This window comes from Sebastes umbrosus, chromosome 7 (assembly GCF_015220745.1).
Source record: "Sebastes umbrosus isolate fSebUmb1 chromosome 7, fSebUmb1.pri, whole genome shotgun sequence".
Classification (NCBI taxonomy): domain Eukaryota; kingdom Metazoa; phylum Chordata; class Actinopteri; order Perciformes; family Sebastidae; genus Sebastes; species Sebastes umbrosus.
Window position 1 is genome coordinate 31,993,557 of NC_051275.1, and position 19,627 is coordinate 32,013,183.

At 40.5% G+C, this 19,627-nt stretch overlaps 1 protein-coding gene across 1 annotated transcript; it reads left to right on the top strand.

Moving 5' to 3' along the window:
• Nucleotides 1-1,387: 1,387 nt before the first annotated feature.
• kcnk6 (potassium channel, subfamily K, member 6) lies at nt 1,388-19,627 on the top strand. The gene is made up of 3 exons (XM_037775432.1): nt 1,388-1,946; nt 10,133-10,525; nt 19,265-19,627. The coding sequence occupies exons 1-3, from the start codon at nt 1,631-1,633 to the stop codon at nt 19,498-19,500; spliced, it is 945 nt and encodes a 314-aa protein (XP_037631360.1). The 5' UTR covers nt 1,388-1,630; the 3' UTR covers nt 19,501-19,627.

The window sequence follows — 19,627 nt, forward strand, 5'->3', positions numbered from 1 at the left end:
AGCTGGAATCAGAGAATTTAGACTTTTTTTTTTTTTTTTTAAATGACTCAAACAGATAAATCGATTTTCAAAATAGTTGGTGATTAGTTTAATAGTTGACAACTAATCGATTAATCGATCTATACCATCTGCAACTCAGATGGCAGCCGGAAGTGACACATCTCCTTCCTTTTTTTTGGATGAGGCCGAGAAAATAATAGCTTAATTGAAATATGAAAATAATGTAAAATAAGATTCATATTTTGGTCAAGTAACCTAATAATAAACTTTTATTATAATTTGGGGAAATATGCGTGAAAGAAATCTTCTTTATGGAGCAGCAGAAGGATTATTTTTCATTTCATTATATAAAATGTCTTTAAAACAGTTAAAGTTGTGTCAAACGTACGGCCTGTGTGGTCGTTGGTTTTACTACACTCCTTGTGAGACGTTTGATGGAATGGAAACAACGCACTCCTCCATCCTTTTCTCACTGGGTCAAAGAGGTTATGTATTTCTTAAAACTAGAAAAAAAATTAAATACACGCTGAAAGGTTCCCCTCAAACCTTTGCTAAGATATCGAGGCCCTTTTTGGATTTTTATGACTCTCTGCGGGAACCCCTTGACGAAGAGTAGAGTGGAAAACATGAATGTCATATTAAAGTAGTGAGCAGTACCCCCCCCCCTTCTTTTTTCTCTCTTTATCTTATTTTTATTTATTTATTTACTTTTTCTCTCTTTATCTTATTTTTATTTATTTATTTACTTTTTCATTAATTTATTTTTCTTTTTCTCTCTTTATCTTATTTTTATTTATTTATTTACTTTTTCATTTATTTTTCTCTCTTTATCTTATTTTTATTTATTTATTTACTTTTTCATTTATTTATTTTATTTTTCTCTCTATCTTATTTTTATTTATTTATTTACTTTTTCATTTATTTATTTTATTTTTCTCTCTTTATCTTATTTTTATTTATTTATTTACTTTTTCATTTATTTATTTTCTTTTTCTCTCTTTAAGTTATTTTGCTAATTATTTTTCCCCCCTGTCTTTTGTTTATTTTATATCTTTCCTTCATGCAACTAAATGTATTCTGTAACCTGTGACCCTATGGATGGGTGGATGGATGGATGGGTGGATGGATGGATGGGTGGGAGGGTAGGGAGGGTAGGGAGGGGGATAGGGAAGGGAATTTGGACTTAACTTTGTAAACAGATCTGATGAATGATATCTATTTTGTTTGATTTATACATGTTTTGCATCTATTCTTTTTGTTGGATAAAATCTTTGAAAATCAATAAAACATATTTCGAAAAAAAACAAACAAAAAAAAAGTTCTGTCAAACAACTTAAACTTTACTAAAGTTTTGTTTGGATTTATTTATAATTGAAAAAACACAGATACAGTCCTGTAATCCTGAGTGACAGACTTGAATAAACTTGTGGAGACTTTTATCCAGGATCCAGGATGCACTTTCCAGGACTGTGAGCTGAACACACCCTGCTGGTTGTTCTGTGGGAGGAGGATGACTCAACAGGAGGGGTTCAAGTTCAATTAGGACAGCCCCTAAAACTAGTCCACACAGCACAGAGAGAGAGCAGGCAGGAAACAGCTCCACTCATGTCAGACTAGTGAAAGCAGAGACATGGATTCTGCAGGCAGGTCGTGGCTGCTGCTCACAGGCTTCATCCTGTTTTATGTCATCTACCTGTTGTTCGGAGCTCTGGTGTTCTCCAGCATCGAGCGGCCGGTGGAGGACAAACTGCGACATGACATGGAAACCCTGAAGCAGGACTTTCTGAACCAGAGCTGCGTCAACGCCTCGTCGCTGGAGCACTTTCTGCTCCAAGTCCTGTCTGCCAACAAGTACGGAGTCTCCGTCCTCAGGAACTCCTCCACTACCTCCAACTGGGACCTGGCATCCTCCATGTTCTTCGCCAACACTCTGGTCACCACTGTGGGTGAGTTCACACTCTTTTATGAAAAGGAAGAAAAAGTTTTTAAAGGTGCAGTATTAAAGTAAAAAGTGAATTTTTCAGGTCTTTTACATTATAAAGCAGGTTTTAAAGGGACTGTTTGTAACTTTCAGAAATGCTTGTTAACAGCGACACCTGTGGCCGTTAAGTCAACGAAAGTCAGCGTCGGGCTCGCGCTTTCTCGCTCTACATAGACATGAATGAACATCGCTCAAAACAGTGAGGTGACACACGTCAGCTAAAACCACAATTTCACCTGCTTGGCAGTAATGTTAGCTGACCAGACGAAGGTCTCTCCATGAATCACTGCTGATCCTAGTGTTGGCTTAAAGCGGGTCGGTGCCGGGGCTGAAGCAGGAAGAGAAACGTTATCGCCTCCCGACTGCGCCCGCAGGAAGACACCGGCACCCGGTCGGAGATGATAACATTTCTCGCTGCGGAGCCCCGTCACTTCACAAGACACGGAAAGCGTCTGTTGGTCTGGAGGAGCAGCAGCAGTTATTTCTGCACAAACGTCCACTGTGCATTCACTACATATTCTCAGAGCTACGAAGTCTTCTGCAGTGTGGAGTGTGCGCGCATGCACGTGTAGAGGTGGAGCGAGACAGCGAGAACGCGCGCGGTATGTGAGTGAAGGCAAGCAGGCAGAGGAGCAGAGAGTCAGGCCACACGCGAGCAAGCATATGCGAGCGTGCATGGGATCCCGACCCGGTACATTTATACGCTTAAAAGTTACAAACTGTCCCTTTGAGTGATATATAAATACTGTTAAACTATCAAAACGCTCAATATACGGAGAAATACACACAGCAGCCTGTATTCAGAAATTGTGCGTTTGAAACAAGTGGTTAGGATGACTGTCCATTTGTGATGTCACAAATATACAATATTTAGACCCATTACACGGTTTTAAACGTAAACATTCTAAATGTGTCCCAGTTTATTTCCTGTTGCAGTGTATGTAAATAACATCAGCTGACAGGAAGTAAACATGGACCCAAACTGTTGCCTAGCAACGCAATTCCATTGCAATTCCGTTGAAATGCACTAAAACGGAGCGTTTCAGACAGAGAGGGTGAATACAGGTATATTCAGACAGACAGTACGAGGAAAATAACGTGACGCAAACATGACGCAGACTCATGAAAAAGTAGAATATGATGAAAAAAAACAAAACACCCCATGTCCAACATACTGACTTTTATTTATTTTTTTATAAAACACCACAAAAGTCCAATAGTGGTAATAAGTTTAAGGTGTTATTTGTTGCCACGTGTCAGAGATGTGCTGCAGCTGGGTGACTTTCAGCTTAAAGGTCAAAACACTAACAGACATCTCAGAAATCCCCTCAGGGGGAAATGGGTTTCCTCTGAAGCTCATAATTAAGGACATAATTTCCTGTTCATTCAAATGTGGAAACAGGAAACGTTCAGTCAGGGGCTTCATGGGACTTTTATTGTGGAATTTCTAAGGCAGAGGGCAGATAAATGGGCTGATTCAGTTATAGTTCATGTGACACTGATCATTGTTCATTTGATTGTCTAGTCTAGGGTTGTACTCTCTTTCTTTTCTATCTTATTATTATTATTTTATTAGTAGTATTTTTTCCTTTAGTTATTTACTCTATTTGTTTGGTTATATGCTGTTTGTTTTGTCGTTGTTAAATAACATGTGTCTTGCACTGTTTGTTTTGTGAGTGTTTGTTTGGGAACTCTCGAAAATGAGTCAATGCATCTCAAGGGCTTAAGGGGCAAGTTTAAATTTGATTCACACAGTGGTCTGAACACCCACCGTACGGTGGTCTGAACACCCACGGTACAGTGGTCTGAACACCCACCGTACGGTGGTCTGAACACCCACCGTACAGTGTACAGTATATATAGACGCCTGACCTGCATGTTACAGGAAGTAAGGCTGGCTGTCGTGCATCACAGAGGTTTCTGTGGCACCAGTCAGGTCATCTAAAGCAGTAACGTTGCGGTGTCCCTGAACTATTCACACACCTGCACAACCACATCATTTTAATCAGTAATCAGTTTGTTTGTTGAGCTTTAGACGTGGGGAAAAAATGACATGCTGTACAAGATCTCATCAAAGCAGCATCAGTCAGTTATTCAAGCATGGTACGGTAGCCTGTCAGTACAGTTAAAGTCTAAACTCATTCGTCCTGTGCAGACTGCTGGGAAGGTCATAGGGAGGAGAGATCAGAACATAGTAAATGATCCATCTCACATCCTTCACTCTGTATATGACAGCTTACTTTCTTGCTGACGGTTTAGAGTTGGGATGCAACGATCCAACTTTGTCAGCCCCGATGCCGATAGCGATACCTGGGCTTTGGCTATCCCTGTGTGGAAGTGACTGAGGAGATGTGTGCAATATGCTTATGAAGTGTTGACAGGCACTGACAGTGTCAACGCTACCTGGACTCGGTACCAAAATACTGCAGCATCATCATGGTAGTAGCATCGCTCAGAGACACTCCTCGAGGCTTTCTGTGATATTTAAGCAAACTACTATGGAGAGACCCACAGTCACATTCACAGGCATGCTGACACTCACATGGGGACATGCAAACTCATGCATGAAGCAGAACAGAAATGACCTTTGTGATCAGGAGACGTTTGTTTGCTCTTTGTGTTGCATGAATTAATTTCACAATACTGCATGTGCTTTCCTTACATTACACTTCCTTCTTACACAACACATCCTCTATTAATATAGTTTAGTTGTCAAGAGAAAGAACACAAGCAGTCAGATGATCAAGCAGGCTGTAAACAAACCAACAGTTTATTGTCTAAACCTTTTGTCTGGAGGTAAAACCAGAAGGGAACCAACACAAAATGTCATGTTATAATTCTTCATTGTATATTATGAACTCTGTGTGCACCACTACAGTATGATACGTTATGGTGGAACCATAAAGTTCTGCAAAATCAGATTGTGGAAGTTTATATGGACAGATTGGGGAAGTTATTTTAACGTTTGCCTGTTTAATTGTTTGGTGAAAGTGTGAGTTTGTCTACAACCTGTCTGATCGTCTCACAGGTTGGACCCAAAATGACTATAGAGAGACACACAAAACAATCACAAGGACGCACAAAACGACTACAAAGAGATACAAAATGACTAAAAAGAGACATATAACGACTACAAAGAAACACAGAATGACTCTAAAGTGACAGAACGACTACAAAGAGCTGCAAAACGACTACAAAGAGACACATAACAAATAAAAAGATATGCAGAATGACTACAAAGTCATACAAAATGACTACAAAGAGACACAACTACAGAGAGACGCAGAATGACTACAAAGAGACACAAAACAACTACAAAGTGACAGAATGACTACAAAGAGACACAAAACAACTACAAAGTGACACAGCATGACTACAAAGAGACACAAAACAACTACAGAGAGACGCAGAATGACTACAAAGAGACACAAAATAACTATAGAGAGACGCAGAATGACTACAAAAGAGACACAAAAGAACTACAAAGTGACACAGAATGACTACAAAGAGACACAAAACAACTACAAAGTGACACAGAATGACTACAAAGAGACACAAAACAACTACAAAGTGACACAGAATGACTACAGAGACACAAAACAACTACAGAGAGATGCAGAATGACTACAAAGAGACACAAAACAACTACAAAGAGACGCAGAATGACTACAAAGAGACACAAAACAACTACAAAGAGACGCAGAATGACTACAAAGAGACACAAAACAAGTACAAAGAGACGCAGAATGACTACAAATAGACACAAAACAACTACAATAAGATGCAAAATGACTACAAAGAGATGCAAACATTCAGTGTAAAGATTGTGTGTAATTGAGGTCCAACAAACATGTTTAATGAATTTTCTTCCTAATGAAACTTTTGATAAGCTGGTTTTATTTTTGAATATTTTGAAGCTTGCATTGTTTACATCCATGTTTGCTAGCTAGGAGTCTTCTTTTTCTTTGTCCTTATGCATTAATGCACTCAAATGCTCAAAACCATTGCCCCATAGTTCAACTAGTGGTCAAAAACCTTTAAGAGAAGCCGTCATTGAGTCATTTTAAAGACATACGGGGAATATTTTCTCCACAGTTTAATAGATCAGTAGAAAATCCCATCACCACACATGTCGAGAAAAGTGTGATTTACTTTGTGTGTCTAATCTGTGTCTAAACAGATTACGTGTCTCTAAATGAATTAGCCTCCAGATAGAAACTTCCATGCAATCATGTGTCATTATATTCTCTAAGTGGAGCTGAAATAGTATTTGAGATAGAGTTGGAACGCAGCCGACAAGAAAATGAGAATAAAATGTTAATTTTGTCTTGAATGTTTATAATGAGAATAGAAATGATATCACAAAACAAACTTTTCCTGGAAATTAGTGAAATCATAAACTGGAATCAAATCAAAAAACGAATGAGAGAAGTGAACTGACAGCACAGAGCATCTTTATGTGGCGTTCCTCTGAATGTCTGTGTTGAACAAACTTCACAGTAACTTCATTGTACATCCAGTTTAGCTGTAGTTGAGCTGAATGTGTGCTTGTTTTGGCGGACGACTCGCACTCAATTCTGCAGTCTGTTAAACCCCTAAAAGTCACACTTTAAAATAGTACCTGTAGTAAGTGACGTCATGTATTTGATGTTGGGACAGATGTGAAGTCTCAGGCTGATATATATTGTATATCAGTATGTTTTTAAATCATGATTTCATTCCCTGTACAGAAGAGAGACTGTGCTATCTCTCCAGACATGAGTGTCAAGGTCCACAGCAGCGGTGTGATCAGGTTCATACCACAGATGGCTGCTCAGTCGTTGTCAACAATAATATTTCAGCACAATTCTCTTCACCCATCCCATGTTTTCTGTGGTCAAACACAAGTCATGTGATTTCAGAGTTACCTCCAGCTAGCCGTGTTTGTGTTTGTCTGTGCCCCTGAGTGTTTCTGGATGATGGATAGTAACCTGCCGGCTGACTTTGACAAAGAAAGCTTTGTACTGATCGCATCTCGCCTTCTCTTCTCCGGCTCGAATGACCGTCAGGCAGCGCCATTCAAACACATCACCCAAATCTAGACAGTGATTACCAGAGATTCATTATATTGTTTAAAGTCTTAAAGTTCTTACCTAGAGTGACGTTATTTATCCTTTTTACGGTATATCCAGCATCTCTTCATTCTGTTAAACAATTGAAAAATACTAGGACTGTCAGTCGATTCAAATATTAAATCGCGATTAATCGTATGATTGTCCAAAGTTAATACTGATTAATTGCACATTTTTATCTGCACAAAATGTACCTTAAAGGGAGATTTGTCAGGTATCTAATACTCTTATCAACATGGGAGTGGGCAAATATGTTTACTTTATGCAAATGTATGTGTATATTTATTATTGGAAATTAATTAACAACACAAAACAATGACAGATATTGTCCAGAAACCCTCACAGGTACTGCATTTAGCATAAAACATATGCTCAAATCATAACATGGCAAACTGCAGCCCAACAGGTAACAACAGCTGTCAGTGTGTCAGTGTGCTGACTTGACTATGACTTGCCCCAAACTGCATGTGATTATCATAAAGTGTGCATGTCTGTAAAGGGGAGACTCGTGGGTACCCATAGAACCCATTTACATTCACATATCTGGAGGTCAGAGGTCAAGGGAACCCCTTTGAAAATAGCCATGCCAGTTTTTCCTTGCCAAAATGTAGCCTAAGTTCAGAGCGTTATTTAGCCTCCTTCGCGTCAAGCTGGTATGACGTGGTTGGATGGATCATATGATAGCAGGCTCTTCGCTCTAGCTTTAAAACGGAGCGCGCTACAACCTCCAAAATATTGATTGCGTTAAAGAAATTAGTGGTGTTAAAACCAATTTGCGTTGACGCGCTATTATCGTGTTAACTTTGACAGCCCTAAAAAAAATCCATTTGGCATGGTTACAATGCATACAAATACATATCGTACAACTAGGGCTGCACTAATATGATTAGTTTCATTAACGATTAATCTGCTGATTATTTTCTAGATTAATCAATTAATCTTTTGGTCTATGAAATGTCAGAAAAATGTCCAAATGTCCTCTGTGTTTCTCAAAGACCAAGGTGATGTCTTTCTTTGTCTGTCCAAAACCCAAAGATATTCAGTTGAATATTTAATAATTAATGGTATTACTCAGAGAAAAGCAGGAAATCGCCATATTTGAGAGAGTGAAAACAGCATTTTCTGCCAATTTTGCATGAAAAATTACTTTAACGATTGATCGATTATCAAAATAGTTATTTTTCCGTCGATCGACTAATCGTTTAGTCGACTGGTTGTAGTCGCTGGCTGTAATTTTCTGCTACGGATAATGTTAGAAACATCTGCTTTAAGACAAAATCAGGTAGGCATGCTCAGCACAAAAGTACAGCTGTGTTTTATTTCTGCCGCTCTTCTATTGTCTATAATTTTGTGCAATTGCAGCTGTTTTCAGCCTTTTATGTAGCAGCCTAGTTTATGATCTTATGCAGTAACCGATGGGCGGAAGGCCGCCAGCTTAAAGCAGCCATTCCTTTAACCGCACTGCAGTTAGATAATTTGCACATCAAATAATATTATATGATCTTCTTGTGTAAACACTAGCTGTAGCTGCCCTGACTTGACTCTCTTTCTGTTCTCATGAGCTGACTCTGTTCAGCACTGTATGGATCAACGTGGCAGTTTAATGTGTGGGAGTTGATTGTGCTTTTTTGTATTGTTTCTTTACTGCGGCTGTATTGTGGTCGTTACTGTAAATCACTTTTCTTTTATGTGACTGAGGAGACTGAGTTGAGTTCTGGCACAGTCAGAGGCTCATTTCTGTTTCGGTAGTTTCAGCGCTGCCTGGTAGAGGAAATAGTTTCAGCGCTGCCTGGTAGAGGATGTCTCCCTGTAGGCAGGTTGCACAGATACTCAGTGAGCTGTTTGTGTGGTGACTCTGGGTTTTATGTTCTTCCTCCCAGCATTAGTTCCTGGATACAGCTGCTGTTCTTCGGTGCTTTTGAACTGGAAAGTTGGCTGCAGCCCAACTTCAAGTGCCAGCACTGTTAACCACTAGTCTTACAGGTCCAGTAGCTTTACCTGAGACTCTATTACTGGTTCTGGAGCAATCTGTTGACTCATTTTTATGATGAATAGGTGAAACATTTTGAGGAAATGTTTCACCTAAAGTAAGTCCTCTTACTGTGCAGTCATCATGTTGTCTGCAGCTGTCACTGAGAGAACACAGTATGAAGCTTAAAGGACAAAACGTATATTATCATGTACCGCTCATGGTATCTAGCCAATGTTTTGAGACGTAGGTCTCTGAAATTTGGTGGATATTGGAGGTGGATGGATATTAATTTCAAGGTTCAAGGTTCTTTATTTTTCATTCGTCAATTCCAGCTAAGCAGTCATTGGCACTGAAAATCTTTCGATCTCAGGTTCCTTCAACAATGCTCACCAAATATGTATATATAAAAGGGGAAATCACACAAGTAAAAGTAAAATGATACTATAAGGCCTAAAATAGTGCAGTTAAATGTAGAGCTGTTGAATACTGTTGAAGACGGTATGTCAGATGGGAAAACTGAATGTAAAGAGGATGTAGTATGTATATGCATGATGAGAAGTAATACATGTACACAGAGGTGTAGACAGGATGTAGTTTGATTAAATGTGTTTAAAGGAAGTGATATTGATATACAGTTGAATAGAATCCAACTTTATTGTCCACCAGAGTGGAAATCTGTAAAACATAAAAGAATGAAAGCAAAACATATAGAACAAATATGGTAAAAAAGAAACACTGAGACTAAGTATAAAATACACTACAGTACAGAAGTAAAAAATAAAATACTTAAGATATTAATACATAACACGAGATATTGTTTAGCAATTGTTTTTGAGTTTAAAATGCTGATTGCACATATTTTTGGTTGCCAACGCCACCATCAAGCAACTCTCAGGGACTCAAATTGAGGAAATAAAGGATGAGAGCTGTCTGTCAGGAAGATATAATAATAATAATAATAATTAATACAAATGCAGGAAATAGATTTCACTTTGTGTCACCACTTTAACAGTCTTCCTCTTTGTCTTTTCTCTTGTGCCTCCCCTCTTCCTCCTCCTCTGTCTCCAGGTTATGGTCACACCACTCCTCTGTCTGACACTGGGAAAGGTTTCTCCATCCTCTACGCCCTGATAGGAGTCCCCTTCACCATGCTGGTGCTCACCGCCTGCGTCCAGAGGCTCATGTACCCTCTGGTCTTCGCTCCCGTCGGCCTCCTGCAGCGTTCGGGCATGAAGCCTCAGTCGGCCACCGTCCTCCACTTCGTGTTGCTGCTGGTCGTGGTGGTGGTGTGCTTCTTCGTGGTGCCGGCGGCCGTGTTCAGCGCTTTGGAGCTCTCCTGGTCGTTCTTGGACGGCATCTACTTCTCTTTCATCTCGCTGTGCACCATCGGACTGGGAGACTTCGTTCCGGGGACGCAGCCCGGGCAGAAGTTCAGGCCGCTGTACCAGGTCTCCGTCATGGGTGAGTGCAGTTGTTGTTACGTCCCTCGTAGGTCAGAAATGCATTAATCCGGTCGACCAAACTATACCTGTTATGACTAAGTACAGTAAGAACGTCCAGAACGTCCATTTGTCCTTTTAAAGTTTAGCTGAACACAAAGGTTGCATCTGAAACTTTACTCTAACTTGCTAAGCTAAAACATTACAACAACGCAAATTGCATACTATTTCCAGTGAAATATTACAGTATGCAAACGCTGTCCCACAATGCAATGCGGTACTGACGACAACGGTCATAACAGACGTTGACTGACAGCTCTGTCTCATCAATAACGCTTCAATTTAAACGCATGTTCAAGATTTCACTTTGCGAGGTGTAATATATTTTTTAATTAGTTCAGGCTTCTTGTATCTCGTGTGTCTTTTTATTCCTCTGCACCGGCGACCGCTGTAGCCGGAGGGAGGTATTATGTTTTCGGATTGCCCGTCCATACATTGACCATTGTCGTGAACGCGATATCTCAGGAACGCCTGGAGGGAATATCTTAAAATTTGGTAAAAACGTCCACCTGGACTGAAGGATGGACTGATAAGATTTTGGTGGTCAAAGGTCACTGTGACCTCACGTCCGTCCCATTCTCGTGATATTTCAGGAACACCTTGAGTGAATTTCTTCAAATTTGGCACAAACATCCACTTGGACTCCAGGATGATCTGATTAGATTTTGGGGGTCAAGGTCATTTGGGCCATAGCTCAAGAATTCAATGCTAATTATGACAATTTCACATAAATGTCTAATGGGATAAAATGAGGAAGGGATGACATTTTGGACAGACATGGATGTAAACTGTAACTTGACTGGTTGACGGAGGCGTACAACCGCAAGGTGGTAATTCTAGTTATGTATTTTAAACTTGTTTCCAAAAAGTGCAGCCAGTTTTCTGATTATACGAGTGTAATTTTTAAGGCAAACACTGCTTTTCTGCTTCAGTTTCATTACTTGTTTTGTTTTGTTTGCTTCTGATGTTTAATTCATTCAGAGTTTAATCTGAATGTTTCTACAGTCACAGTGCCAGCCTCACACACTTCCTCCTGTTTAAGGCTTGGTCACAGTACATGTTTGATAAGAAGGTGTTGTCTCATCGTGATCCGGGACACACTGACGTGCATATCGTGATTACTGAGCAAACAAATTGGCTTCACATGCAAATGAATTACTCACACATGAAATTTACCAAGGACATGTTGAAAAATACTGACAAATGCCAGACGTTACTCACATTCACAACTTTCACAGTTATGATACAGTACAGACTCGGATGTCAGGAATTAAAATACATGTACGTGTTTCATGTAAACAAACTGTTGAGGTCTGATATCTTATGTAATATACAGAGATAATAATATACCCTCCTCCTCTTTGGTTTCATCCCAACGTCTGTCTATCATCTTGGTCATGTAGCCTGATGCTGCGTGGTGATCTGTAGAATAATCAGCCGTTAAAGCAGATCTACTCTGTTGGTCGTCTATTGATCGTAAGGTTGTTTGTTTGATCCTCGGCTCCTCCTGTCCACATGTCGACGAGCCTTGCATGGCAGCTTCGCCACCGTTTTATGAGGAAGGAAATGTATTCAACACATTTGTACGATCAAAAGCCCCATAATGTACGATTATTTGACCATTTTGTGATGCTTACAATCAGCAGTTGGTTCTAGTTTGCACTGTCGCATCTCTTCTCACGTGACCTCTTTCCAGCCAGTCATGCTTGGTCTAGGCTATGATGTTGATGAACGTGACTTTGCTTCCAGTCGTGCTGTCTTGTAATTTAATTTAGTAATAGTAGGCTATTACAGTAATTGTCAGACTGGTGGACTTATGGGCACATGCCCCCTTCCATGCATCATAGCTATGTCATCTTGATTTAAAAAAAAAAATGATGTGGGTAGATTTGTATGATCATTTTAATCCTCTGGTACGATAGTTAAAACATTTCCCATCTGGCGACGCTGGACCTTGACGATACACACAAGGCATTTTGAAGAGAACAGGGCAACTTTTAAATAGTTAGGTAGTTTAAATCTTCACCCAGCTAACCTGATTTTGATCAGACCAAACCTGTAACTAAACTGAATCTGTAATCCAAAATAACTCACAGATCAGCAATAAAACGTTACCTTTTATGGTGCAATAAGTAACATTATCTTTTCTTCATGAAAATAAAAACTAAATGTTGCAGTTGGTTTGCATCTGGCTGAGGTGGAAATGTTGGCAGCCTCTGCTTACTCCTATAGGAATGATTATTCATTCAGATAGTTCATCAATATGAATCAGATCTCATAATCCTCATTATAATGAACACTCGTGTTTCTCCACCCAACAGCGCTTCTACACTCTAAAACGCCCAAACATCATTTAAAAGTAGCCGGTTTCAACAAACACAGGGTCACCGTGATATTTTCATGTCTACTCTGTTATTATTTCACTTCAATGATGACTAAGAATATAAAATCTGCTGCACTGTGGGTACGTTAAAATGAAAACTAACAGGGGTCACATGACTCAGATTGAGTCACACAGAGCTGCTACATGCCTGCAGAGCTGTAGACGGTCCATCAGAATATCAGTGTGACCCGGCAGAGGCACCGAGCCAGAGGTGACACATCACACCAGATCTCTGCTGCACAAACTCCTCCTCATCATCTTCCTCTTTAGAGAGGAAAGAAGACGAGGCAGCTTTTTGTTGTTATGCAAGGAAAGCAGGGGAGATGCTTTAAAGCAAAGACTTCATAGATATGATGACAGGAGAGACATTTGAGGGGTGATGACTGGTCATGAAAGGACGCCAGAGGAAGAACTGTAGTTGTTTTTAAAAAGTATTTCTTGAGAGAATATAACAGAAAGGTTCTAAAAGTCATATCTCCAGGATGATTGTTTTGTCTTGCTGCTCTGAGGGGAGAAGCTGACCTCGGCGGCCGTGCTACAGTCTTCATTCTCACCTCTGATGTGAGAAGTAGCACCTCTCACTGCTCCTCTCTTTTCTCGGTAGCGAGTCAGAGGTTGAGAAGTGGGTTCCTCTGAAACTACACTTCTCTCCGAGTCATCTGTGAGCTGCCCGGAAATTGAAGTACTCTCTTCTGTGTCGCTCATTGTAAGTTCATCTGACTTTGCAGAGAGTTTCATGGAACTGAGATGAAATGATCTCAGATGCATTAGTGGCTTTTGATAGAAGTTAGTTTTTTAATAAGCTTTTTAAAACCTGGAGAGAGTCAATGCAACAGCACTCTGACTGTAATGTGTCGCTCTATCGGTGACATTAATTGGTCAGTTCACCACTTTGGGTCGGACTGAAATATCTCAAAATATCTGATACTGTAGGGCTGCAGCTAACAATTATTTTCATTATCGATTAATCTGCAGATTTGTATGCCTCCATGCCGGCAAGGCCGTGGCCACAGGTGTTATGTTTTCGAGGTGTCCGTCCATCCATGTCTTTCTCGTTTTCCTTCTTGAATTTTGTTCAGATTTGGCACAAACGTCCGCTTGGATTCAAGGATGAACTGATTAGATTTTGGTGGTCAAAGGTTACTGTGACCTCACATCCATCCCATTCTTGTGATATCTCGGAAACACCTTGTTTGGCACAAACATCCACTTGGTTGAGCTCAAGGAATGAACTCATTAGAATTTGATTGACACATTTTTGGCCATAACTCAAGAATATACCCTCACCACTTTATTAGGTACAAGATGTACCTAATAAAGTGGCCGGTGCTAGTACCGGGTGGTCTTCTGCTGCTGTAGCCCATCTGCTTCAAGGTGCAACGTGTTCTGCGTTCAGAGATGGTATTCTGCATACCTTGGTTGTAACGAGTGGTTATTTGAGTTACTGTTGCCTTTCTATCATCTCGAACCACTCTGCCCATTCTCCTCTGACCTCTGACATCAGCAAGGCATTTCCGTCCACACAACTACCGCTCTCTGGATATTTTCTCTTTTTCTGACCATTCTCTGTAAACCCTAGAGATGGTTGTGCGTGAAAATCCCAGTAGATCAGCAGTTTTTGAAATACTCAGACCAGCCCGTCTAGCACCAACAACCATGCCACGTTCAAAGTCACTTAAATCCCCTTTCTTCCTAATTCTGATGCTCGGTTTGAACTCCAGCAAGTCGTCTTCACCACGTCTAGATGCCTAAATGCATTGAGTTGCTGCCATGTGATTGGCTGATTAGCTATTTGTGTTAACAAGCAATTGAACATGTGTGCCTAATAAAGTGGCCGTTGAGTGTATATGCTAATCATGACAATGTCACACAAATATCTAACAGGATAAAATGATGAAGTGATGACACTTTGGACAAACATGGATGTAAATTGGTCTATAAGATGGTATAAAGATATCCAAAGTGACCAAGTTGATGTGTTTAGATGTCTTTTTTTTTATTATCCAATACCTAAAGAGATTCAGTTTAGAACGATATATAACAAAGAAAGCAGAACATCTGGTCATAGGAGAACCTGGAACCAGAGGGCAGGAAAACATGATTCGTTAGTGTGGAAACCATTTCTGTGCATTCACAATGATGTGATTCAGATGTTAATTGTAAATGTGCTTCTTCATAAAAGCTTGTAGTGGATCCCAGTGGTTCTTTGTTCTTTAGATTGAGACTCCACTGTCACATGACGGAGGTTATTTCTTGTTATTCAGCTTCTGTGCGGGTGTTTTCTCTGTAATTGAATCGGGAGGAATGACCTTTATGGCCTAAAGTAGCCATGCTGTTGTTTTATTCCTCTGTGGTCAGTCAGAGAGCTCTACGGTGAATATCAGACCAACACTCCCCTGCAACGATTAGACTAACAAACAAGAACATTTGGTTTCTGTGGCCATTTAGGACATGAACATGTTTGATTAAGCATCTTTCTGCTGATACACACTTTCTCCCCCATACTGCCTTAAATTAGGGGGATTTATATTAGATTGTATCGTCAGAAGGACCCAGGTGGACACGTTAGAAGTTGCTGTTTTTTCCTCCTGAGCTGTCCTCGGCTAATCCCTTGACTTCAGTTTGGAGGCCCAGCGGTTCACACGGAGCAGCCGTGTTGTTTCTTGGTCCCAGCGGCTGTGTTATATAATAATGATGTAGGTCGAGTCAGATTAACCCACTGCAGGTTTCTGAGGGGGATTTGGGACCGACTGCAAGATGTGGCCTGACGTAACGTCTCCTCAAACTGCTGTTGTTTCCCCGGCTGTAGAGCTAAAACTGACCAGATGTAAAAACACATTCCCTGCTGTAGTGGTGAATGGAAATGAGGACCAACTTCTACCAAGTGTTTTAACATTTTCACACAATTAATTTATTACCAGCCATCATTTTGATCACTCTGTCCCGGCTGCCGTGGCCGGTGGCAACATGTTTTGGGGTCGTCCCTCGTGAACGCGCCTGGAGGGAATTTCTTCAAATTTGGAACAAACGTCCACTTGGACTCAAGGATGACCTGATTAGAATTTGGTGGTCAAAGGTCAAGGGTCACTGTGACCTTGCGTCCGTCCCATTCTCATGAAAGCAATATCTCAGGAATGCTTGGAGGGAATTTCATTACATCTGGCACAAACTTCCACTTCTACTCAAGGAGAATTTGGTGGTCAAAGGTCACTGTGACCTCAGAAAATACGTTTTTGTCCATAACTCAAGAATTCATGCTAATTATGACAATTTCGCTCAAATGTTTAACAGGATAAAATGATGAAGTGATGACATTTTGGACAGACATGGATGTACACTGCAACTTGACTGGTTGGCGGAGGCATACAACCACAATTCTAGTTTTAGAGGAGGCAGTGGAGGTTTCAAATCTTATTTAGCAATGAAACTTTATTATTGTCCAACTATAATAATCTAAACATGGTCATCATAAAATAAAAATGTATTCTGATTCTAAAGTTATGCGATGCAAAGGCCCCAAACCTCAGACTGTATATGAGAAGTGGACGTAGTCAACGTGATGTCACCAATTGGTTTGTGGACTGCCTTTTTGAAGCCTCGAGTTTGGCATTTTGGCCGTCGTCATCTTGTTTTTTTGCAACCAGAAGTGACACGATAGGGTGGAGCTAAGTAGCGACACTGAATAAGACACTTTCAGCCCAGACCAGACAACGCTGTGGTAGCCACCTGTCAATCACAAGGTAGCCCCGCCCTAAAGCATCCCCTGCTTTATGGTCTATTTGACTCTAAATGGGACCATCATTTACTAAATGAACATCATGCTGTATTGAAGAAGACTTGAAACTAGTGATTGAGACCATAAACTCATGTTTACAATGTTTACTGAGGTAATAAATCAAGTGAGAAGTAGGCTCATTTTCTCATAGACTTCTATACAATCAGACTTGTTTTAGCAACCAGAGGAGTCGCCCCCTGCTGGCTGTTAGAGATAATGCAGGTTTAAGGCACTTGAGACTCCCTCAACATATTATTGACCGTGAAAAGTTCAGAACTGCTGTTTCAAGGCTTTTCCACGACAGCACAGCATTACTAGTGCTGCTGAAGAGCAAATATTTTGGTGTTAGTTTGGAGTTTGGACAGTCAAAGTCCTTTAACTCGTTATGTTCTGTTAGTCACCATGATGAGTCCTTCACAGGTGGAAAATAATACAAGAGCAGTATGAGATTAAAAGCTGGCAGGTTCAAACTGTTTTGGTTCAAGTACAGTTGTTCATTAAAAGTGATAATAGGAAGATATTATCTGTATCTGTTCCGGTAGGTTGTGGGAAGTTTTTTTTAAATGTGGTTTCCTGTAACGTGTAGGTAGAGAAACCAGAGGTGCTCATATATTTCCCCTGGGTTTTCCCCTGCACCACTTACTGTACACCTCCCACAGTAACTGTAATGTTGTGGAGCGGAGGCCTCTGTAATCCTACACTGTTTTTCTAGAAGAGGCCTACTCGTATAGTGAGAGACATTGTCCAGGACCTGAACACTGTGGTTATGTGGGGCAGTTCAGTGCACACATGTGACAGAAGGAAAACCACACAGCTTGTCTTTAAGGCAAACTCAAGAATCAGAGCAGAAGTAACCAATGTTAAGCAGATTCTGTTTTCACCTTTGCACACCCACTGGAGGGCACTTTTGTCCTCCTTTTTGATTAAATGGATTTATTAAAATAGATTTCTGTGTCCGCGGTCCGGTGTACGTCAGACTTTGACATTAATTCCTCGGCTATGTACTGGCCACGTTGTCAGAGTTTACGTAGTCATGAACGGAGCAGACTGTTCAAAACAGCTGGCAGTGAACTTGTAAAGATTTAGAGTTTGACCTGATAACATGGGAGTTTCCTCTGACTTGAAACGACAGCTCTGTGCAGTACGTACAGAAAATACCCCACGTACCAACAGCACCATGACCCATTTAGATTAAATGAACACATGTATTCCTTTGTGAATTCACGGGTCACCTGGACGGGCCTCCTTGACCTTTTAATTCAAATGTTTTATTGAATTTTCAACTCCAGCCATACAGCTGTCACATACTGTACACTGTTACACTGTAAATCACAAGTTCCATCATTATACAATATTATATTGAATCTTTGGACAACTATACGATATTTTCTGATATCACAAAGTCTGCCATGATACGACTTTGATTCAATTCAGGGTTCTGTGATCAACATGAGACGATATCATATCCCTATTTAACACAATCGGTTACATTTACTGTATATCAACTCTCAATAAACAACTAAAGATTTGACAATTGTATTACTGGGCTCTTCCAGACATTTAAAAGAAAAACAATCTATTCTTTTTTATAAAAAGAATAAAAACAGACCTCCTGTTGTTCATTAAGAAGTGCCTCATTTCTCATGTATAAGCACTGTTTGAGAGTTTAGGAAGGAGGTGCGCTTATACTGAAATGCTGACACAGATGACATGCCAGGGGAATTTCAAAATAATGGCGTATCTTAAAAATGACGATATATATCAATGTTTTCACTTTGCATCAATGATGTTGGATCGCTGAAAATTTAACCGATGCATTGATCCAAATCGATGCATCATTACAGCCCTAAAACACACATACTGTACGAATGTACGTAAGTACATAGTGTTGCTTGTGCAGATTGTCTGCTTGTGTTATGTCTTCTGTAATGTGATTTTATGTTTTCATGTTTTAACTATCTGTGTCGACTGTCTGCTTAACATTGTTTTGTATTAATTGCCTGCTTTCTAAATGTCCTACTTTGCATGATGCTGCCTCACTCCTCTCAGCTTTTTATCCCGTTCAGCTGTTTTGCTCACTCCTGCTCTAATTTTATAATGTTGTGTGTTTGGTTTGTTGTTTTAATGGCCAATTTTAACAAGTTATTTATTAGCCTCTTGGCTAACACTGGCACATTTACAGTGATGCTGATCAATGTGCATAAATCAATTAGTTTTAGAAAATAGTGTCAAAGGAGGAAAGATCCTCTACATTAACGGGCATTTGACCTATTATATACTAAAATAGAGAAGACCAGGTTGTCAGATCTATCTGGTTGAGGTTGTTTGCCATCACATCCACCCGCCACATTTATGGGATGGCGGTGCCGTCTTATTCCGTTTGAGGAGAGTCTCTCCTCCTCGCCATTTTTCCCCCAAACCTTCTGATGCATCCAATATTTCAGAAATAATGAAGCTTCAGGTAAAGACTCTCTTTTGCACGTTGTTCTGTTGAATGAATGACCTCTCGTGACCTCTGTCTCTCTTCCTCTCCCACCCCCCAGTCTACCTGTTCTTCGGCCTGATGATGATGTTCCTCCTTCTGCGCTCCTTCCACAAAATGGCCGACCTGCACGGCCTGACCTCCTTCCTGCAGCTGCCGCACTGCGAGGAGTCCGAGCTGAACGAAGACAGGGAGCCCATCGTAGAGAACGGACACGAAGACCAGACCAGAAAAGAGGCCAGCAAGCCTCTGGAGCCGGGATCACAGTCCTCGTACAACACCATCAACACCAGCTGAGCTGTGGGGGGGGGGAGAAAGAGAAGCTCTATCTCTGGACCCAGACTGGTGGGCTGAATCTGAACTCTTGTCTTAGTTTGTCCATTGTGTCTTCTTTAGTCTCATGTTAAAAACATTTAATGAGGAA